General features: G+C 44.6%; 2 protein-coding genes across 5 annotated transcripts in view; one reads left to right on the forward strand and one right to left on the reverse strand.

The window, feature by feature from the left end:
• LOC105469046 (solute carrier family 16 member 6) lies at nucleotides 1–23,894 on the reverse strand. The gene is made up of 6 exons (XM_011719613.2): nucleotides 23,713–23,894; nucleotides 10,949–11,187; nucleotides 6,786–6,929; nucleotides 5,499–5,627; nucleotides 3,833–4,648; nucleotides 1–2,332 (listed from the first exon to the last, which is right to left on the reverse strand). The coding sequence occupies exons 2-6, from the start codon at nucleotides 11,178–11,180 to the stop codon at nucleotides 2,082–2,084; spliced, it is 1,572 nt and encodes a 523-aa protein (XP_011717915.1). The 5' UTR covers nucleotides 11,181–11,187; nucleotides 23,713–23,894; the 3' UTR covers nucleotides 1–2,081.
• Nucleotides 1–24,016, forward strand: part of LOC105469045 (arylsulfatase G) — a 153,252-nt gene that overhangs the window by 9,379 nt on the left and 119,857 nt on the right. The gene's annotated exons all lie outside the window — the stretch shown is intronic.

Genomic DNA, 24,016 nt, shown 5'->3' on the forward strand with positions numbered 1-24,016 from the left:
ACAGAAGAAAATCAGTCTCTTTAAATAAAAAATCCATAAATTTATTGCAAATCTAGAAGTACCAGAATGTCACTAATACAGAACAAATCAGCAATCTTGTTTGTATTTTCTTCCAAACATTTAAAACCTTGATTATTGACATATTGAAATTGGCATACATTTTGCTTTCATGCAGATAACAGAATAGACATGGAGCAGATCCCTCAGAAATCAGTTATAAATATTAAATTGTATTGAACATTCATAGTAAAAAATATGTTGTAAAGTGCTGAAGTCATGTTAAGTCTGCAAAACTGCCACAAGCTCAAAGTTCTTCTCAAGCAGTGACAGAGATTTGCTACATCCACCTTGTTTTAGGTATGTCTGTTTTTGACAGACACTTTGTCATTTCCTCCCCCACCCTCCCCGAAGTTTTATAGATTGTCCTATTTCTATGGCTGATAAGATGCTCTACAGATTGTAGCAGGTGGTGATGAACTATGCCACTTTTCATTTCAGTGCAGAGAAATATTCAAGCTTGTGTGTACCTGTAACCAAACTAGGCTTGTTATGGTTTTCCCCCTGAGTTGTCATAAATTAACATTAACGATGAATAAAGATGGAGCAGCAAGCATTGACCATCACCTGCAGGGTGAGATTGTGGTAAAATAGGTGAGTAAAAAGTCCACCTATTATCCCGACACTTGCCCTCTTTACAGAAAACTGCTAACGTGAGCAATACTATACATGTAGTGTAACTCCAAAAGAAAAAAAAAGAAAGAATAACAAAAAACAAAACAAAAAAAAACAATGACCAGCTACCCGATACCTCTGGCAACTTAGAGCGATCAAGTTATAGAAGATGTAAATTGCAATTTGTAACTCACTATAACGTAATTGTCTCTGTTACCCCCATGTGAAATACAGAAATCCTTCAACAATTAGATGGTTTTTTCTTTAAATCAGAAATGCTTTAACAGTTTAATGAAATATAATTCTGATCAAAGAAGTTCCTCAAGTATTCTTAGATGATAAAACAAATTATTTTTGAAAGCTAAGGCGATTTGCTATCCAGTATTTTTTCCCCTTTAATAGCACACGTTGCCCCTAATCAAATGGAAGAATCATGACAACTTGGCCGTTTATGAAAGTATTTTTACAAGATAAGACGTATTCTGTGAGTCATTTAAAGGATTGCAGAAAGGAGGTAAAAATGCTGCTTATGTCTCCGATTTTTTTTTTGATTACTTTAATCATCCTAGAATAACTTAATAATAAATAGTGGTTTAAATTAAAGACACTACAGTCACATATTTCTGTATAACTAAAAGCAACAGGAAACACATTTTTAAATGCCATTTTGTATATTCTGTACTGAAATACTTCTGGTAAGGACTGGCCATAAAAAGAAGTGGTAATCTTCACATTTATGAAGTTCAAGTTATATATATACTTAAAATTTGTTTATTAGTAAAATGTTTGGTCTTCAACTATACTTCATTTCCAGCAAGCAGAGGCCGTAATTTGTTAATGGGAGCCTTGGTACTTTACAAAAGGTTTAACAAAAACTATTTATTCATATTTCTGAAAATTAGGAATTTTTTAAATGATTGAAGTCTTTTTTTTTTTTTTTTGACTGGCCAATTTCATTTCAATGACCTGGGTTGGATGTTGTTTTATTCAAGATAGTAGTTTATTCAGACAAGACCATAGGAAGAAAGAAAAGAAAGAAAGAAAATCATTTGTCCCACGTGAAAGCTTTTAAAACCACTTTGCCAGTTCATGTCACTATTTTAATATTGGAATGTGAACCAAAGAGTCTTTCTATATATCTTTTGTATTGCTACTGAATACAGCCAGATTTACATATGGAAGAGTGCTTGGTTGTTTTTTGTTTTGGCTTTAAAAACAAGCAAAAAGGAAAGCTTAAAACAAAACAAAACAAACACGATGTTCGTAGTGCTCTTCACATACACATTCCCTTTAAAATGTAGTTTTGAAAGTGGAGTAGAGGGGTTAGCTCCTCTACCTCCTTGTGTCCCCGTCGGGCCCACCCCATCCCTCTCCAGCCAACACAGTGGCTGTTGTTGTGAGTAAGTGTGTCATACTGGCTCCATCTGCACGTGAACTCTGTGCTCATTTTTTGCAAGATCCATTTCCAGAAAGTCTTCAGGAATGTCCTGTAAAGTCTTCCCACGATGGCTCACTACCTTTGTTTCACCTGAATGATGACGCTGGCACAGTCCCATCTTACACGGTCTCACCAGGGCGAGGCACACAGCAGCCAGGGCCATGCCAGCTGCACAGGAGTAGAAGGCTCTGCTATAGATCTTACTTTGGTCCACCAACAAACCTGGAAGAGAGCATGGCGTCCGTTAACAGCAGCCTTCCTAGACACAAGCCCTCTCACCCAGGCGACCCTCACATTCAGAAGCCTCTCAGTTTCATTGCCTTCCTTGTTTTCTTTTGTGTTTCTAAAGAAAAATGGGTGTTAAAGGCGGACATCTTTGCTAGATTGGAGAGGAGAAAGAGACAAACACACAATATACTTGTTCTTCTTGGGCTAAGTCTGTCGTAGCAGAGGATCTAAAACCTGGGACATTTAGATGCATACTTCTTTGAAAAGGTAATATTCTTCGGTAGGAAGGAACTGTATTATTTTCACTTGAGTTCACTTTAGGTATTTTTTTTTTTTTGAGACGCAGTTTTATTCTTGTCGCCCCAGCTGGAGTGCGATGGCGCGATCTCGGGTCACTGCAACCTCCGCCTCCCAGGTTCAAGCGATTCTTCCGCCTCAGCCTCCTGAATAGCTGGGATTACAGGTGCCTGCCACCATGCCCAGCTACTTTTGTATTTTTAGTAGAGATGGGGTTTTGCCATGTTGGCCAGGCTGGTCTGGAACTCCTGACCTCGAATGATCTGCCCGCCTCAGCGCCCCGAAGTGTTGGGATTAGAGGCGTGAGCCACTGCGCCTGGCCCACTTTAGGTATCTTTTGACAGGGGTATGATTTCTAATCACAAACACTTTAAAGACCCATTTGGGATCTAAGATATGAAACATACCTATGTCCCTCCTACAAGGAAACATTCTGTACAAATCAATTAGGTATTTACAGAGCGCTGCTATCCATTCCCAAACACCTTTCCTGAGAAGGGAAGGTGACTTACAGAAGTCCATTAGTTCTATCATTCCAGAAGTCAGGTGGGCTCTGAAGGTGATAAATCCATGAGTTCCTGTCTAGCATGAGAGAAGGCAAGGTGATAGAAAAAGCCTGCGTTGGCAGGTGCAGTGGCTTACACCTGTAATCACAGTACTTTGGGAGGCCGAGGAGGGCAGATCATGAGGTCAAGAGATTGAGACCATCGTGGCCAACATGGTGAAACCCTGTCTCTACTAAAAATACAAAAATTAGCCAGGCGTGGTGGTGGGTGCCTGTAATCCCAGCTACTCAGGAGGCTGAGGCAGGAGAATCACTTGAACCTGGGAGGCGGAGGTTGCAGTGAGCTGAGATTGTGCCACTGCACTCCAGCCTGGGCGACAGAGTGAGACTCCATCTCAAAAAAAAAAAAAAAAAAAAAAAAAAAAGCCTGGGTCAATCTGGACTACAGACACAGCTTCCTGTCCTGATTCGACCACTAATTTACCATCGGACCTTTGGCTTCAATTCTTTGGCCTTCAGTTTCCTCATATTTAAATCAAGAGGGCTGGCTCAGGTAATCTCTAATCCCTGGCAGCTCTAAAATTCCATGGAAATATAAAACGGCAGTAAGTTTTTTTATGGCTTAAACAGGAAGCTAGCACAATTCATACGGGGGAGTAGACAAGCATTTGTATTTTGTGTATTTAAATTACCTGCAAGGGGCGGTCCAGCCAGTCCTGCTATGCTCTGAATGAAGATGTAGACCCCAGCTGCAGAAGGCATCTTCTCAATGCCCACGACATCGTCCTCAGCAAGCAGTGGAATGTGGGTTCCTCCTATTGTTCCAACCATGAACCCAAAAAATATGCTACATGACATTAGACCCCAGAATTCAGTAGCAAAAGTAAAGGCAAACAGAGACACAGTCAATAAGATGACGCAGATGAGCTCAATGTAAATCTTACGGATGGGCTCTCTGTTGAGGACAAAACCAGCTCCGATCCTCCCGAAAACTTCTGTAATGGCCATCGTAGATAATAAAAAAGCAGCGCGGTCCTGGTCAATGCCCAGACTAATGCCCAGAGGAATGATGTACAAGGAAGGTGCAAAGAATCCCAGTGTTGCGAAGAGACCAAATAATGCATAACAAATAAAACTTTTCTCTTTCAAAATGGAGAAGTCTAACAGCGGGGCTTTCTTTTCACTTGGCCCGGGGCTGGTCTTCACCAGGACCTGCTGCATGTCAGCCTTCGGCTCCAGTTCCGGGTTAGTGTGACTAGGCACATTTTTAGGTGAGGTAGTTAGTTCTACTCCTGAGTCAATGGAGTCTATTGAGGTTCGTGTTTTCTCATTTTCAAGCATATACTGCGCTTCTTTCCGATTTTCCTGGATGACTGTTTTCGGTGACCCTGGTCCTCTGATGATGATGGGTCTGAGCAGTGCTCCGAAGATGACAATGTTTAACTGTAGTAGGCCCACGAAGAGGAGGCTGTATCTCCAGCCAATGCGCTCCTTCAGAGCCATGATTGCTTGAAGAGGCAGGAGTGAGTGAAGAAGAAATAAAATATAAGGTCAATAATGGACTCAAGACCCAGGAGAAGCCATCAAGAAGAAATATGGATCCAGATTCCATTATAAATTTTGTGGAAATTTATTATACTCAGCATTATGAATGTGTACTCAATCTTTTTTTTTTGAGACGGAGTCTTGCTCTGTCGCCCAGGCTGGAGTGCAGTGGTGTGATCTTGGCCCACTGCAACCTCGGCCTCCTGGTTTCAAGCAATTCTCCTGCCTCAGCCTACCAAGTAGCTGGGATTACAAGCGTGTGCTACCATGCACAGCTGTTTTTTGTGTTTTAAGTAGAGACGGGGTTTCACCATGTTGGCCAGGCTGGTCTCGAACTTCTGACCTCAGGTGATCCGCCCACCTTGGCCTCCCAAAGTGCTGGGATTACAGGCATGAGCCACTGTGCCTGGCCAAAGATTTTGTTTTGAGATGATCTGCACACAGATAAGAATGCTGTCTTTATTAGCATAATCTAAATCCACATTGAATGTAGCTCTTTTGAAAAAGGAGAGGACATAACAGGTGAACAACTGCAAATTACTAGATTATTCTGGACTGCATGTGTCAAGAAAGCCCTACCACTGCATATGTGCCCAGTTAGGAATTCAAACCTATTATTAAAGTGGTCTGAATACCTGAAGTGGGGGTTAGGGAGGACAGATCCTAAAAATGAGCTGGAGAAGAGATGTAAATAACCTCTCATTACTCATACACTTAAAGTCATCCGTACTGTTGGCAAAAGTTAGTGTAGCAAGAATACCTGAGTGGCGTCCCTCATCCACATTCACACTTAGACTGTTGTAGTCCACCTACCTGGTGCGAAAGCAAACACAGCGAAACATTCTCCTGTGGAAGCAACTGCAGTGACTATGGAACGTCTTTTGCCAAAATATTGTGATAGGATGGTTACAGTTGGGAGAAAACTAAAGCAGTATCCCAGACCTGTGAAAGAAAAGTCAGAAAAGCCAATGAAACCCACATACTGCTTGAGACTGGAAGGATGCATTCAAAGAGCTGGGATTTTTGGTTTTGCTTTTTGAATCTTAAGTTCTGGGAGCCGAGTAATTCATTCTGGACAAAGGTGATGTTGCAAAGAAAAATGGGTTTCGTGAAAGGTCTGGATAAACTTCAGTGGTGGTTTTGGGATACTAAAAGTATAATTTTTTTTTTTTTTTTTACTTTGCAACACTTTTTTTCAAATTTATATAATTCACAATGGATGAAACTATTATTGCATGAAATTTTATATAAGATTTGTATCTAGAAAGAAATAAGTCGTTTCGTATGTGCAGAAATACAGGAAAAATGTAAAGTCTGCAAATCTTAACAACTGTGTGTGTGTGTGCGTGTGTGTGTATCTATCGTCTATGAGGAATATACGGCCTCCTTTTATTGTTCATTTCTTTTTTTTTTTTTTAAACAGACAGGGTCTCACTCTGTTGCCTCGGCTGAAGTGCAGTGGTGTGATCACAGCTCACTGGAGCCTTGACCTCCCAGGCTCAAGTGATCCTCCCACCTCAGCCTCCAAAGTAGCTGGGACTACAGGCACACACCACCATGATTGGCTAGTTTTTTTTTTTTTGTAGAGATGGGGTCTCCCTATGTTGCCCCAGTTGGTCTCCTGGGCTCAAGCGATCCTCCTGCCTCAGCCTCCCGAAGCGCTGGAATTCAGGCATAAGCCACTATGCTGGCTACTCCTTTTAAATGGAAAAAGGTTTTCTTAGGCCCCCAAGATTAAGTCTGGCGTGTTGCACTTCCCTACAGCCTTGGATCCTCAGACACTGATTTGAGAAATACTGGCTACAGAAATTCGTCCTACTTTGTAAAAATGCTATCTTTTGGCTGCAAATATAGCAAAAGAGAAGTTATCATCATCTCTGGTGAAGATCAATCAAAAACTCTTGGGCACTTGAGAACAGGTTCCCAGGTCCCCTGAAGTCCATATAGCTCAGTTCAAAACTACTGATCTGAGACACCGTTAATGTTAAAGAAAAAAAAGAAAGAGAAAGAAATATAGTTTGGCTTTAATTTCCTCCTTCCCCTTCCTTGTTCTTCAAACTAAGTGTCTAGAGAACTTCTGAGCCAAAGAGGAACACTTACCAGAGATGATACCGATGGCGACGTACATATGAGAAACCTCTTGTGAGAAGGAGGCGGCCACCATCCCGGTGCTGACAAGTAGCCCCCCCAACATCACCACCAGACGGTGTCCGAAACGATTGCTCAGGACTGTGGCAAGGGGAGCTGCCGGGAAAGAACCAAACGATATTTTAACTCACAGAGGCTTCAGGGTTAGATGCCATAAGACTCCTTCCTCCACATCTTGCACATGGAGAGATGATGTCAAATATAAATACAGCCGGGCGCGGTGGCTCATGCCTGTAATCCCAGCACTTTGGGAGGCTGAGGAGGGAGGATCGCTTGAGCCCAGGAGTTCAAGACCAGCCTGGGCAACATGGCGAAACCCCGTCTCTACAAAAAATACAAAAATTAGCCAGGCATGGTGGTGTACACCTGTAGTCCTAGCTACTCGGGAGGCAGAGGTGGGAGGATTGCTTGAGCCTGGGAGGCAGAGGGTGCAGTGAGCAAGATCACACCACTGCACTCCATACTGGGTGACAGAGTGAGACCTTGTCTCAAGAAAAAACAAAACAAAACCATAATACATTTCATGCAAAGTCAGTGCAGGAATTATTTTACTATGTGTTCAAATTCAACACGATTTGTCAGACTCCTGAAAGAGAAAGCCAGAATAACAGTATACAACTTTTATCTATATTTTTAGATGACTCTGACTCACCATAAGCATCTATAAAATTAGATATGTATTTAATTTATGTTATTCTATAATAAAAATTGGTTTTCCTATGATTGCTTGAATCATTGTTTTTTCTCTACTCACGGCTTTGGATTCTTTTTAAAAAGCTCCATTTGGGATCAGATTCTAGTTAGTTTCTTTTTTTTTTTGACATGGAGTTTTGCTCTTGTTGCCCAGGCTGGAGTGGCAACGGTGTGATCTTGGCTCACCGCAACCTCCACTTCCTGGGTTCAAGTGATTCTCCTGCCTCAGCCTCCCAAGTAGCTAGGATTACAGGCATGTGCCACCATGCCCAGCTAATTTTATATTTTTAGTAGAGACGGGGTTTCTCCATGTTGGTCAGGCTGGTCTCGAACTCCCGACCTCAGGTGATCCACCCACCTCGGCCTCCCAAAGTGTTGAGATTACAGGCGTGAGCCACTGCGCTCAGCCTAGTTAGTTTCTTTACAGGATGAAAGAATGTGAATTCTAAGTTATGCACTCCTGAAGGAGAGTTGCTATGGGATAGATAATTGAAAGCGAATCATCATTTGCTTAGCTTCTATAAGCTGTATCCCCTAGGACATTTAAATCTGGCAAATTAGTTTCCTAGTTATAGGTTACTTAATATTAACTTGACAACAGTGACATAAGTGAGCCATTGAAAGTTGGGTCAAGGAACAACAACATGCTAGAAGAGGAAGTGGGGAGAAAAGAATTCCATTTTTTGGGATTAGTCTATATGTATCTACTATGTTAACCATTAGAATACAAAGTAATCTTGGATGTAGCTCATAATAAAACCACTGTCACCATTTTGAGCCAGGATGTTGGCTCAAAGCATTAACAATTAGAATAATAGCATTGGGAAGAATTATCTTCTGGTATAATAGTATTAAGTGGAAATTTCTTGTTGACTACATTTTTATTTTTAGGTTTATAAAAGACCTAAAACTGAAGCTTTTGGATTTTCTTTTTATTTAGATTACCAAATATGACATTTTAGTCCTAATTCATTTAAATTATATTTCTAAGAAGGTAATTAAGTATTCCACAATTTAAAAATTAAGTTAACTTGGCCGGGTGTGGTGGCTAACACCTGTAAATCCAGCATTTTGGGAGGTTGAGGCAGGTGGATCACGAGTTCAGGAATTAAGAGACCAGCCCGGCCAACATAGCAAAACCCCATCTCTACTATAAAAATACAAAAAATTAGCCAGGCATGGTGGCAGGTGCCTGTAATCCCAGCTACTCGGGAGGCTGAGGCTGGAGAATCACTTGAACCTGGGAGGCGGAGGTTGCAGTAAGCTGAGACCGCACCACTGCACTCCAGCCTGGGCAACAAAGCGAGACTCTGTCTCGGAAAAAAAAAAAAAATTAAGTTATCTTAATACTCACTTAAACTGGAACCAGGAACTACTTCATGAAACTTGTAAGAGATAGTATGAGAACTAACAAGATAAATTTTTTTTTTTTTTTTTTTTTTTGAGACAGAGTCTTGCTCTATTTCCCAGGCTGGAGTGCAGTGGCACAGTCTCAGCTCACTGCAACCTCCGCCTCCCAGGATCAAGTGATTCTCCTGCCTCAGCCTTCCGAGTAGCTGGGATTACAGGTGCCCACCACCACACCCAGCTAACGAGAGAAATTTCTACCTTACCCAAAGGGTAAAAACATGTAGAACTGCCTTTTAAAGACATTCTGTGGCTAAAAATGGACTACATTTAAAGAAGGGCTTTAACTTTAGCGATCACTTCAGAGGTAACAGTTCCAAGACTGGGTGTAAGGGTAAACTTAGGGAAGTTTAAGGTCAACCTGGTTAACTTTCTTTTTTCTTTTTTCTTTTTTGAGATGGGGTCTTGCTCTGTTGCCCAGGCTGGAACGCAGTGGCATGATCATGGCTCACTGCAGCCTTGACCTCCCAGGCTCAAGCGATCCTTGCTCTGCAGCCTCTGGAGTAGCTGGGATCACAAGTGTGTACCACCAAGCCTGGTCAATTTTTTATTTTAATTGTTTGTAGAGATGGGGTCTTGCTATGTTGCCCAGGCTGGTCTCAAACTCTGGGGCTCAAGTGATCCTTTCATTTTGGCCTCCCAGAGTGCTGGGATTACAGACGTAAGCCACCACGCCCAGCCTGGTTAACTTTCTGAGGTGAGTTCAACAGCTGTTTTCTCTTGGAAAACCCTTGGCAATTATTTCTGACAGAACAACGAACTCATGAGACCTGGCATGTATATCCAATAGTCCTTTATAGGACCAAGTGAAGATTAGTATGTTAAAAATGATACTGAAGCCCCATTTTATTTTATGCTATTGGGTCTGGGAGTAGATTATGTAATGACGAATCAGTGAAGTCCTTTAGGGAAACAGGTGCTCAGAATTCAGAAAGTCTCCTCAGAACAATATTTGTAATTTCACCTTATCTCCTTGTACACATGTCATTTCTCTTCATGCATCCACATTTACATGTTTCTACTTGGAATTATGAGATTGGGACACGGTACGTCAGCAATTTTTTTTTTTTTTTTGAGACGGAGTCTCGCACTGTCGCCCAGGCTGGAGTGCATGGCACGATCTGGGCTTACTGCAACCTCCACCTCCCAGGTTCATGTGATTCTCCTACCTCAGCTTCCTGAGTAGTTGGGATTATAGGCACATACCACCATGCCCAGCTAATTTTTTGTATTTTTAGTAGAGAGGGGGTTTCACTATGTTGGCCAATCTGGTCTCGAACTCCTGACCTTGTGATCTGCCTGCCTCGGCCTCCCAATTTTTGGGATTACAGACATGAGCCATCGTGCCTGGCCGCAACTTTTTTTTTTTTTTTTTGACGGTGTCTTGCTCTGTCGCCCAGGCTGGAGTGCAGTGGTGTGACCTCAGCTCACTGCAACCTCTGCCTCCCGGGTTCAAGCCATTCTCGTGCCTCAACCTCCCAAGTAGCTAGGTCTACAAGTGCGAACCACCGTGCCTGGTTGATTTTTCTATTTTCAATAGAGATGGAGTTTTGCTATGTTGGCCAGCCTGGTCTTGAACACTTGACCTCAAGTGATCCACCCACCTTGGCCTCCTACGCTTGCCTACAGGCGTGAGCCACCCGTGCCCGGCCACCAGCAACTTTTTGATGTTGCTTCTTAGACAGTGACAGTATCCTCACATCCTCACAAAAGGGGGTTGACTGCACTCCTCAAGGGGATCTACAGAATCCTAAGAGTGTGCAGACGGCAGATATTTAATACGTGTGTATGAAATTGAAGGCTGTCATGGCTGGCAAATAAGGCTTTTTTCTTCAGTGCCTTTTGTTTCTTGCCAATCCTCAGTGCTCTGAAAACCCTGTTAGTTGGGGCTAGGAAGGACCAACAGGCATATAAGGGAATGAAAACATCACAATCTCCCCGACTACCATTATCAAGGTAGCCAAATTAAAAGGGACCTACACTTACGTCATAGTTAGGCCGAAAGATGTACTAACCTGAAAATGTTAAGACAAACACACAGATTGAGATTATCCATGAGATCCTGCTGTTGGATTCATTAAAACTGTCCATTAAGTCATTAAAGAAGACACCAAATGTCTTGATGATGCCGTAGGTGAAGACTTCAACGAAGAAAAATGAAACAGCGACCGCCCAGCCCCATCCTCCATCAGGCACTTCAGTATACACGTTGGCTTTGGAACAAAGCTTTAATTTATTTTGGGTCATTCTTAATCTGAAAGAAAAAGTTAAAAAACAATTCAGATCAGCAATAGCGTGAGGATTGATGATTCTCATACTCTTTAGCAAACATAACAGATAAGAATGACTTACTGGGGGGAGGGGGGAGGGATAGCATTAGGAGATATACCTAATGTAAATGACAAGTTAATGGGTGCAGCACACCAACATGGCACATGTATACATATGTAACAAACCTGCACGTTGTGCACATGTACCCTAGAACATAAAGTATGTGTGTGTGTATGTGTGTGTGTGTGTGTGTATATATATAAAGTACTTACCCAATTTCTTAGGTTGTTGAATATTTATTTATTTATTTATTTATTTATTTATTTATTTATTTATTGAGATGGACTCTTGCTCTGTCGTCCAGGCTAGAGTGCAGTGGCGTGATCTCAGCTCACTGCAACCTCTGCCTCCCGGGTTCAAGCAATTCTCCTGTCTGAGCCTCCCAAGTAGCTGGGACTATAGGCATGCGCCACCACACCCATCTAATTTTTTTTTTTTTTTTTTTTGAGACAGAGCCTCACTCTGTTGCCCAGGCTGCAGTGCAGTGGCGTGATCTTGGCTCACTGAAATCTCTGCCTCCTGGGTTCAAGCGATTCTCCTGCCTCAGCCTCCCGAGTAGCTGGGATTACAGACGCCCGCCACCACACCTGGCTAATTTTTGCATTTGCAGTAGAGATGGGGTTTTGCCATGTTGGCCAGGCTGGTCTCGAACTCCTGACCTCAAGAGATACACCCGCCTTGGCCTCCCAAAATGCTGAGATTATAGGCATGAGCCACCACACCTGGCTGACGGTTGAACGTTCAAATTATGTACAAGTAGTATAAAGTCTTTGGATAAGTTTACGTATATATACATATATACAAATCTTGGTATTGTACATGGGCCCCCCAAAAAGAAAGTTAAATGGGAAAAATAAACAGACATGAAGAACCAGAGCAGAATATTTAGAAGCATATTGAAGGACACCAGATGGTCACCAGACCAGGTATTAATGCTGACCTTGAAAGACTCAACTTAGGCCAGAAAAGACTGCACTGACCATAAGGAATGTTGATCAGAAATGAAGCCTAGAAAATGGAGGCTGAAAAGCAAACACTGGCTGTGCATCCAGCACCTTCCACCGAGTACGTGTTTGAGATACCATAAGCATCTCTGCTTGATGTCCCTGGTCACCGCGATCACCCAGCAACTCTTCTTCCCCCCCATTTTCTACTCAGTAAGCAATATTCTGATTATGATTTGGTGTTCCATGTGGATGTACCTACACAGACACAATGTCACTATAAATCAAAATGAGGGCATTCTGTCTTCTGGGAGTTTGTTAAGCAGGAGTAATTTCCTCAGAGTTGACCACCAATTGGTATATTAGCAATTCAATTTCCAAGTACATGATGATACTCTATAATATGGTGTCTAAATAAGGTGCTATTATACAAGCCTGTGGGGCCCCATCTGGATACCAGTTAACTGAGTTACCTCTAACCTCACTGTGCCTCTCCATTCAAACCACAACAAACATCAGAACAAGCAGACCTGTACCTTAACACCACTAAGGAGACACTGACATTGACACTGGTTTAACTTAAGTCTTCTGGATTGGGCTCTAGCACATGAATACTGTCTTTTTCAAAGCCTCTGTGGTTACATATACTTTGAAAGAGTCATATGTATTTTTTTTTTGAGACGGAGTCTTGCTCTGTGCCGGGGCTGGAGTGTAGTGGTGCCATCTCGGCTCACTGCAACCTCTGCCTCCCAAGTTCAAGCGATTCTCCTGCCTCAGCCTCCTGAGTAGCTGGGACTACAGGCATGTGCCACCACACCTAGCTAATTTTTGTATTTTTAGTAGAGACGGCGTTTCACCATGTTGGCCAGGATGGTCTTGATCTCCTGACCTTGTGATCCACCCGCCTCGGCCTCCCAAAGTGCTGGGATAACAAGCGTGAGCCACCATGCCCGGCCAAAACAGTTATGTTTATTTTTAGCCTAACTAAACATTAATTATATCTATAATAATCAATGAGTCCATGCCATGGTCTTAGAGCTCTTAATGGCAACCAACCTCAAGTTTAAGAATTCTTTACGGCCAGGTACGGTGGCTCACATCTGTAATCCCAGCACTTTGGGAGGCTGAGGCAGGTGGATCACCTGAGGTCAGGAGTTTGAGACCAGCCTGGCCAATATGGCGAAACCCCGTCTCTACTAAAACTACAAAAATTAGCTGGGCATGGTGGTAGGCACCTGTAATCCCAGCTACTCAGGAGGCTGAGACAGGAGAATTGCTTGAATCCGGGAGGAGGAGGTTGCAGTGTGCCGAGATATCACTGCACTCCAGCCTGGGCAACAGAGCAAGACTGTGTCTCAAAAAAAACAAAAGAAAACAAAACAAAAAACAAAAACAGAATTATTTACATACGACCCAAAGCAATCTACAGAGTGGATTCCTATCAAAATACCAACGACATTCTTCACAGAAATAGAAGAAAAAAATTCTAAAATTTGTATGGAACCAAAAAAGATCATGAATAGCCAAAGCCATCCTGAAAAAAAGAACAAAGCTGGAGGCATCACACTAACAGCCCTCAAAATACATGACAACACTACAGTAATCAAAACAGCATGGTACTGGCATAAAAACAGACACACTGACCAAAGGAACAGGAGAGACCCCTGAACTTAATCCATGTGTCTACAGCCAACTGATTTTTGGCAAAGGTGCCAAAGATATTCATTGGAGAAAGGTCAGTCTCTTCAATAAATGGCGCTTTGAAAACTGGATATCGATACAAAGAATAAAACTAGATCCCCACCTTTCACCCTATACAACAATCAACTCAAAATAGATCAAAGACTTAAATATAAGACCCAAAACTATAAAACTACTAGAAGAAAACATAGGGGAAACACTTGAGGACATTTGTCTGAGGAAAGATTTTTATGAACAAGACTGAAAGAGCACACATAACAAAAGCAAAAATAAACATGGGATTATATTAAGCTAAACAGATTCTGCACAGCAAAGGAAACAGATCAGCAGAGTGAGGCCAGGTGTGGTAGCTCACGCCTATAATCCCAGCACTTGGGGAGGCCAAGGTGGGTGGATTGCCTGAGCTAAGGAGTTTGAGACCAGCCTGGGCCACATGGTGAGATGCCATCTTTACTGAAAATACAAAAAATTAGCTGGGTGTGGTGGTGCATAACTGTAGTCCTGGTTACTCAGGAGGCTGAGGGACAAGGATTGCTTGAACCCAGGAGGTGGAGGTTGCAGTGAACTGAGATCCTGCCACTTCACTCTAGCCTGGGTAACAGAGGGAGACTCTGCCTCCCCCCAAAAAAAATAAAAAGAATGAAAAGACAACCCACACAAAGGTAGAAAATATTTGCAAACTATTCATCTGACAGGGGATTAATATCCAGAATATACAAGGAACTCAAACATCTTAACAGCAAAAAAAAACTCCCCAACAATCTGACTTAAAAATGGGTGAACAGGGCCTGGCGCGGTGACTCATGCTTGTAATCCCAGCACTTTGGGAGGCCGAGGTAGGTGGATCACGAGGTCAAGGAGATCTAGACCATCCTGGCTAACACGGTGAAACCTTGTCTCTACTAAAAATTAAAAAATTAAAAAATTAGCTGGGCGTGGTGGTGGGTGCCTGTAGTCCCAGCTACTCGGGAGGCTGAGGCAGGAGAATGGCGTGAACCCGGGAGGCGGAGCTTGCAGTGAGCTGAGATCCGGCCACTGCACTCCAGCCCGGGCACAGAGCAAGATTCTGTCTCAAAAAAAAAAAAAAAAAAAAAAAAAAGGATGAACAGGCCGGGTGCGGTGGCTCACGCCTGTAATCCCAGCACTTTGGGAGGCTGAGGAGGGTGGATCACGAGGTCAACAGATCGAGACCATCCTGGCCAACATGGTGAAACCCTGTCTCTACTAAAAATACAAAAATTAGCTGGGCGTGGTGTCGCGTGCCTGTATGCCTGTAGTCTCAACTACTTGGGAGGCTGAGGCAGGAGAATCGCTTGAACCCGGGAGGCAGAGGTTGCAGTGAGCCGAGATCATGCCACTGTACTCCAGCCTGGTGACACAGTGAGACTCTGTCTCAAAAAAAAAAAAAAAAAGGGTGAATAATCTGAACAGACATTTCTCAAAAGACATACATATGGCCAACAAATATATGAAAAAATGCTCAACATCACAAATCATTAAGGAAATGCAAATCAAAACCACAGTGAGGTATCATCTTACCCCATTTGGGATGGCTATGATCAGAAGACAGAAAATAACAAATGCTGGCAAGGATGCGGAGAAAAGAACTCTTATACACTGTTGGTGGGAATGTAAACTAGTACAGCCAATATGGAGAACAGTATGGAGGTTCCTCAAGAAACTACAAATACGGCCAGGCGCAGTGGCTCAACGCCTGTAATCCCAGCACTTTGGGAGCCCAAGGTGCGGGGATTGCTTGAGCCCTGCAGTTTGAGAACAGCCTGGGTAACATAGGGAGACCCTGTCTCTACAAAAATGTATAAAAAAAATTAGCAGGCCGGGCGCGGTGGCTCACGCCTGTAATCTCAGCACTTTGGGACGCCGAGGTGGGCGGATCACAAGGTCAGGAATTCCAGACCACGGTGAAACCCCATCTCTACTAAAAATACAAAAAATTAGTCGGCTACTCGGGAGGCTGAGGCATGAGAATGGCGCGAACCCCGGAGGCAGAGCTTGCAGTGAGCCGAGATTGCGCCACTGCACTCCAGCCTGGGCGACAGAGCAAGACCACGTCTCAAAAAACAAACAAACAAACAAACAAACAAAAAAAATTAGCCGGGCCAGTGGCTCATGCCTGTAATCCCAGAACTTTGGGAGGCCAAAGTGGGTGGATCATGAGGTCAGGAGTTCAAGACCAGTCTGGCCAACACAGTGAAACCCTGCCTTTACATAAAAAAAAAAAAAAAAAATTAGCCTAATGTGGTGGCGGGTGCCTGTAATCCCAGCTACTTGGGAGGCTGAGGCAGCAGAATTGCTTGAACCCAGCAGGTGGAGGTTGCAGTGAGCTGAGATCGTGCCACTGCACTCCAGCTGGGGTGACAGTGTAAGACTCCGTCTCAAAAAAAAAAAAAAAAGTGGGGTGTGGTGACACATACCTGCAGTCCCAGCCACCTGGAAGGCTGAGGTAGGAGGATTACTTGAGTTGAGGCTGGAAGCTCCAGGCTGCAGTGAGCAGTGAACACACCACTGCACTCTTGCCTGGGTGACAGAGCAAGACCCTGTCTAAAATTTTTTTTTTTAAAGTTGACCAGCATGGTGGCTCACACCCGTAATCCTATCACTTTGGGAGGTCGAGGTGGGTGGATCACTTGAAGTCAGGAGTTCAAGACCAGCCTGGCCAACACGGCAAAACACCGTCTCTACTAAAAATACAAAAATTAGCCGGGCATGGTAGCGCGAGCCTGTTATCCCAGCTACCCAGGAGGCTGAAGCATGAGAATGACTTGACCCTAGGAGGCAGAGGTTGCAGTGAGCCGAGGTCACACTACTGCACTCCAGCCTGGGCAACAGAGTGAGACTCTGCAAGGTGGCTAATGCCTGTAATCCTTTGGGAGGCCAAGGCAGGTGGATCACTTGAGGTCAGGAGTTTGAGACCAGCCTGGCCAACATGGTGAAACCCGGTGTCTACTAAAAATGCAAAAACTAGCCAGGTGTGGTGGCACGTGCCTGTAGTCCCAGCTACTCAGGAGGCTGAAGGAGGAGGATCACTTGAACCCGGAAGGTAGAGGTTGCAATGAGCAAAGATTGCGCCACTGCACTCCAGTCTGGGTGACAGAGCAAGACTCTGTCTAAAATAAATAAATAAATAAATAAATAAATAAAAATAAATAAATAATAAATAAAATGTAAAAAGATAATTCTTCGTAAATATACAATTGTATACTGGTGAATTTTCAGGGCCAGGGTGCATTATATCCTTTATATCCTTTTCCTAGCCATAAGTTGTTGGGTCAAAGTTACTAAGGCAAAGATTTTATTTAAAATAGAAGGCAACTGAAAAATAACAGGACACAACCTCATCTATCCAGCAGACTTGCTGGTTTTCTGTTTTTAAAATCTAATGTTCTGAATTTACTCTACAAATCTTAAAAAGCAGCAAATCTGATCTAACTTAATATCATTAATCCTATTGATAGCGCCATTCCCACTGTAGCCTAATACTTGGGAAGGACTGTGTATTCACTTTATACTCTATTACCGCTAAATATTTGGTTGATTAAAATAAGGCATAAGATGTTGTAAGATGAGTATGCTCTTTGCAGCAAAGGCCTTTGCATTTTGATGTGTGTTGATGTGTCATGTCTGAGAGCAAACGGAAAGGTGGGAAGGGCAGTTAGATAGCTCAAGAGGTAGGCTGAGCAACTATAGAATAGTTTGTCACTACTGTCCCTCAACATGGAAAGCAATTGATTTAAGTTGGGAGCCAGGAGCCCTTTACCAAATTAGGTTTTCACAACATCCCTCCATTTCAAGCCACTCTCAAAATGAGGCCGCTGGGGCAGAGAAGTGAGAACAACACTAGCTTAAGATTTAGAAAACCAAAAACATTTTTAAGAAGTGCTTGCCAGTGTTGGCTTTAGAATAGTCTCTAGCCCTGGGGAGGAATGGTGAGCCTGCAGCTGTCAAGGCTGTAGCCTTCACCCCTTCTATTTCATCCCCCCAGCAGGCCATTGGTTTGAGCTTTTCCTTGTGAAGACAATGACTCCTTTGCCAGCCTCTTAATTGACTTCCGTATCCTGTACAATGAACCTTTTGGAAATGGTGTATTGTCATGGCATTTTTCTACTCAGACTTTTTTTTTTTGGAGGCGGAGTCTTGGTCTGTCACCCAGGCTGGAGTGCAGTGGCACCATCTCTGTTCACGGCAACCTCCACCTCCCAGGTTCAAGCAATTCTCTGCTTCAGCCTCCCGAGGACCTGGGACTACAGGTGTGTGCCACCAGTGCCCGGCTACATTTTTGTATTTTTTCAAGAGACCGGGTTTCACCATGTTGGCCAGGCAGGTCTTGAACTTCTGACCTCAAGTGATCCACCCACCTCGGCCTCCCAAAGTGCTGGGATTACAGGTGTGAGCCACTGCGCCTAGCCTACTCAGACTTTTTCAATGGCTTTTGTCTTTCTGAAGAATAAAATCCACTCATTAAGGCTGGGCATGGTGGCTCACATCTGTAATCCCAGCACTTTGGGAGGCCGAGGCGGGCAGATCACTTGAGGTCAGGAGTTTGAGACCAGCCTGCCCAACATGGTGAAACCCTATCTCTACTAAAGATACAAAAATTATGCGGGGGCGTGGTGGCGTGTGTCTGTAGTCCCAGCTACTCAGGAGGCGGAGTCAGGAGAATCGCTTGAACCCAAGAGGCAGAGGTTGCAGTAGGGGCAACCTGGGAGTTGAGATCACTGCACTCCAACCTGGGTTAGACTTCATCAAAAAAAAAAAAAAAAAATTCCACTCATTAGCCTGACTTTCAATGTTCTTTGTAACCTCTCTTTATGGCCTTATTTCTTCTGATTCTAAAACTTGACTCACCTGCCACGGTCAAAGTGGAGTCCTCCTGGCCCTCTAGTCTCTACCCACCTGGCTGTGGCCATGCCATTTCCCCAAAATGAGACCCTGCTCTGTGACATCCTTCTTTCTCCATAATGCTTTCTCCAACCAGCTCAATCTAAGGGCTCTCTTCTTCAGGTGACAGGTATCATTTAATGATGGGGTATTGTTTATTTTTATGCCTTTATCTTATTTGCTTGATTAAATTATTATGTTCACAAAATCTGAGGTCTATTTCTCTTTGTACAACCCCATGTCCCCGGACCCCGCCTGTACCTTGTACACAGCTTGTATTTATTTTTGCAACAAAATACCTATCAGGTGCCAGGTCCTCGCTTTCACTGTAGGGGCACTACAGTGAAAAGACCAAGAGATGGTCTCTGCCTCCATGGACTAAAATATCTGCTGATGATGATGCTAAGGAAAATGAATGCATCTGAAATGCATCCTATTTAAATGATTCAACCACATCTTGCTGGAATTCAGCACATTTCTGACAAGCAGTCAGGACTCAGTAGCTGCTAAGTCCAAAGTCAAATTGGCACAGTTGTTCTAACCCAGAAATGTGCCCAGAAAGTCTGAAGAGTTTTAATGGAGGGCTCAGGACCACCTTGAAACAAAACATATAGTGATAAAATGTGATAAAGACCCTAGAGAGACGTGGAGTGCAGTGGCACAACCATAGCTCACTGTAGCCTCAAAACTCCTGGGCTCATGCTGGGCGCAGTGGCTCACACCTGTAATCCCAGCACTTAGGGAGGCCGAAGCGGGTGGATTGCCTGAGGTCAGTTTCCGAGATCAGCCTGGCCAACATGGTGAAACCCTGTCTCTACTAAAATTACAAAAATTAGCCTGGCGTGGTGGCGCGCACCTGTAATCCCAGCTATGTGGGAGGCTGTGGTGGAAGAACTGCTTGAACCCAGGAGGTAGAGGTTGCAATGAGCTGAGATTGTGCCGCTGCACTCCAGCCTGGGCGACAAGAGCGAGACTCCGTCTCAAAAAACAAAAACAAAAAAACTCCAGGGCTCAAGTGACCCTCCCACCTCAGCCTCTCGAGTGGCTAGGACTATGGGTATGTGCCACCATGTCCAGCCAATTCTTTTTTATTTTTTAATTTTTATTTATTTATTGTTTGAGACAGCGTCCAGGCTGGAGTTCAGTGGCATGGTTTCGGCTCACTGCCACCTCCGCCCCCTGGGTTCAAGCAATTCTTTGCCTCAGTCTCCCGAGTAGCTGGGATAACAGGCACCCGCCATCATGCCCAGCTAATTTTTTTGTATTTTTAGTAGAGACGGGGTTTCACCATGTTGGCCAGGCTGGTCTGGAACTCCTGACCTCGTGATCCACCCCCCTCAGCCTCCCAAAGTGCTGGGATTACAGGCGTGAGCCACCGTACCTGGGATAATTTTTATTTTTTGTACAGACAGGGTCTCACCATGTAGACCAGGCTGTGGACTGCATTTAGATGAGTGGGACCAGATTGCAGTTTTTTTATGAGCTGAGATTACCTGCCACCATGAGAAGCCTCTGTCTGGCCAGCAGTGAAGTTCTGGTGCCAGCTACCCCCTTCCTCTTTTCCCTTGCCTGTATCATCAGAGGTTTACACTTGAAAAACGGATGGGGTTAGGATGAATCCGTAACCCCTGAAGAGAGTTAGAATTACTGAATGTTAAAGCTGAAGGGGAAAATTGAGGTCATCTTATTCAATTCCTCTTTGTAAAATCTTACTCATTTTGCAAAATCGGGAAACATCCCCAAGAGGTGAAGGGACTTGACTGAAGTAGCCCAGTACTGAATCTCCTGCCTTCCAGGGCTCCTGCTGTACAAGCCTACAGGAGAGCATTTTTATTTTATTGAATTTTTTTGAGACGGAGTCTTGCTATGTCACCCAGGCTGAAGTGCAGTGGCACGATCTTGGCTCATTGCAACCTCAGCCTCCTGGGTTCAAGTGATTCTCCTGCCTCAGCCTCCTGAGTAGCTGGGATTACAGGCGCTTGCCACCACGCCCGGCTAATTTTTCATTTGTTTGTTTGTATTTTTAGTAAAGACAGGGTTTCACTATGTTGGTCAGGCTGGTTTCAAACTCCTAACCTCGTGATCCACCCTCCCAAAGTGCTGGGATTACAGGCGTCAGCCACCGTGCCCGGCCTTCTCTTCTTTTTTTCCATTCCTTCAGCAGAAGGCCAAACCTTCTGTCTCTGCAAACAAAGCAACTGAGGCCTGAATTTTGAACTCATTTACGTAGAAGTCTCTATGTTCCAGAATATGAAAGTTTATCTGTCCACTTTGGTTTGTGGCCATGTGAATTTATCTGATGGGTAGGGATATTTTTCAGCTGTATGCGGATCTAACTGGTGAGGCAAGCTGAGTCATCCTGCCCATCAACCCCTGCTTTACGGATGATGGGATTTAGGCAAATCACTTTGCTTCCCCATTTTAATTGTCAATGTAAAATCAAGGTAAATGTAAAAAAGGGAGTTGAACTAGACTCTGATGAGCTTAGATCTCTTCCTGCCCTAATAGTCTATACTTTTATGATAGCCTTTGACCGTCACTTGCTTTAATCCTTCTAAGCTCTTGAAGGCAAGGCCCAAGAGTTGGTCTTCTTAAAGCTCTTAGGCCGTATTTGTTAATTTCTGTGTACCGTTAACTGGCTGCACAGTTATGGAAGCCACTGAATCCCGAACTTCTATCATCTGGAAAGCACGGCTTGTCAGGGGAGTCTCTCAAGCCTTTTCCAACTTATAAAACTCAACAATTCTGAATGGGGGTTCCTGGCAGCCATCTTCCCTTCACCCTAGTGTTCTTCTGGAGGAAGCACAATGACAAAATCCATGGGCAGTTTGGAGGATTTCCTAGTAGCATGTGGTTAAGTGTCCCCTTCACTAAATGGGTATTAACCAGGTGTGGTAGCTCATGCCCGTAATCCCAGCAATTAGGGAGGCTGAAGCAGGCAGACTGCTTGAGCCCAGGAGTTTGAGACCAACCTGGGCAACGTAGTGAGACTGCGTCTCTACAAAAAAATTAAAAAATGAGGTGGGAGGATCGCTTGAGCCTGGGAGGTCGAGGCTGCAATGAGCAGAGATCACTTCCATAATGGGAGGGAGACCCTGCCTCTAAACAAATAAATAAATGGGTATCTTGCCAAAGGCTTGGAAACCTGCTATCCTTGGAAGTTTCACTGTGACTTAATTTGTTGAGAGAAGATTTGGACCGAGGGCATGAAAAAATTGGATTAAAATTGGATTAGCGTAGACCATCAGAGTGTTATTCTAGGGGCAGCTCAGAGCAAGGTTCAAAACGCAGGCTCTGGATGGAAATGGGGTGGCTACTGGTGTAGGCAAACCCCGAGCAAAAGCACTGTGGATTTCTCTTCTTCTTAAAGGTGTAGCCTGGAGAACGGCTTTGACAAGCTGTTTCTGGCCCAAGTTGGCAAAACCAGTCTGCATTTGGCTAAAGTTCATTTTCATTCTCTATTAAAAAAAAATTTCCAAACCTAACCTGGATAGCTGCCTCACGATGTTGAATCACCGGCTACAACCGAGTCACCATTTTACAAGGCTATGGTGTTGAAACCTGAGCCCCTAATTTAAGTGTCCTCCTCAGGAGTTCCACTGAGGAAAGTCCTCTTTCGGAAACCACAGAAGGAAAACTCAGGGTTAGTGGTACTCATTACACTGGAAGGAGCTTTTCCACTTGGCTGCATTGTTTATTTACATTCTGTAAGTTCCTATCTTGGACACTCTTCCCTTAATTATGAGAAGAGGGGTTTCTATTATATCATCTGGCCGGATGTATTGTTGACCCCCAAAATGCCACGTAACGGTGCTTGGGACATGGGGAGATGAATCGTTTAGAGATTTCAGCATAAGCACTTGGCATCTTTTTACAAACAAGACACCTATCTTACCATGATTTGCAAAAAACAATCAGATCACTGAGAAATCTCATTCCCGGGGTAGAAACCATCTCCTGCGAGAAGCAGCTGGCACGGAGTGTCTAACCGTGCAAACAAAACCGGCTTCCAGGTTGACAAGTTGTAATTGCTCCTCCCCAGTTGGCTCCGGGGAGCTTTTTCTAAGACTGACGCCCCCCGTGTTTGGTGACATTTTATATACGCCACCTAACAAACTTCTATGACCGGTCTTGCTAGGGTAGGGAGAATAAAAAGAAAAGACGACAACAACCTAGAAGGAAATAACCCATTTCCTCTGCAAAACCATCTTCCCTTGCTACGGAACTGCTCGGCGACACCAGCGCTTTCCTGCGGTTGGCAGCCCGGGAACCTTGAAGTTGCGCGGGACCGGCCGTCAGCCGCTGACAGTTCTGACCGTCCAGGTGGAGGACCCGCGCTCTGCCGGGAAATCCCTGCCTTCCCGCAGGGGGCAAACGGTGGCCGCCCCAGGGAGTGCTGTGTTTGGGGGTCGGGGAGGCAGGGAGCCCCACTTTCCCTCGCGCTGCCTCAGTGGCCGCCCTGCGTGCGCGCGCCAGCCTGGGGAAGGAAGGTACCTCTGACATTTCGCTCCTGCGACGCGCAGGCAACTTCATGCGGAAAATCCGCGGAGGGGCTGAGCCCGGAGCCCCCGACTGTTCCGACGATCCGGAGCCCCCAACCCGGGGCAGGGGGCACTCAAAGGCCAGGCGTGCCTTTAGGTATCTTCCGGGACCCAACTGTACCAGGGTCACGGACATACAACTCTCAGCTACCCACACCGGCGCGAGCGCGTCATCCCGGTGGCCCTGGGCATTCCTAACTGTCAGAGCGAATATTTTTGGGAATAACCTCTCCAAAATGTGAAGATGTTCAGTGGTCTCCTCCGCCTCCCATCCCAAAAAAAGGCCCCAACACATATTTTTAAAAAAACAACCCACACCCCACAATCAAACTTTTAAACATGTAAAATAATAAACCAACTCACCAAGTTAGAAGGGAAGAGAATAAACCCCAAAAGGCTCCCAATAAGGCGGAGGCTTGGCCTCCCCCTCCTTATAAGCCGCTCGGTAACATGAGAAAAGGATTAACCCCTTAGGGGGCGGGCCCGACTCTAGCGCAAGTTGGCTCGGGCTGCGGAGGCCGGAGCGCCCGGGCCCTCCACCCACTCCCGCGACTCAGGCACCCGAGCCACACCCTCCCCCCGCCCCCCACCCCGGCCGCCTGCGCCCCGGGCCGTGCGTGCTGCCGCCCGCGCCCCGGCCCCGCGTCGCTGCCTAAGCTCTTATCCT

Source organism: Macaca nemestrina, chromosome 17 (genome assembly GCF_043159975.1).
Source record: "Macaca nemestrina isolate mMacNem1 chromosome 17, mMacNem.hap1, whole genome shotgun sequence".
Classification (NCBI taxonomy): domain Eukaryota; kingdom Metazoa; phylum Chordata; class Mammalia; order Primates; family Cercopithecidae; genus Macaca; species Macaca nemestrina.

Bases quoted from the DNA above. Each gene is read 5' to 3' on its own strand.
- LOC105469046 (XM_011719613.2), bottom strand. From the start codon at position 11,180: ATGACCCAAAATAAATTAAAGCTTTGTTCCAAAGCCAACGTGTATACT. The intron at 6,930-10,948 runs GTTAGTACATCT...CTTTCCCGGCAG, and splicing joins GTTTGTCTTAACATTTTCAG to CTCCCCTTGCCACAGTCCTG. The intron at 5,628-6,785 runs GTAAGTGTTCCT...TTTCTTTCACAG, and splicing joins CGCCATCGGTATCATCTCTG to GTCTGGGATACTGCTTTAGT.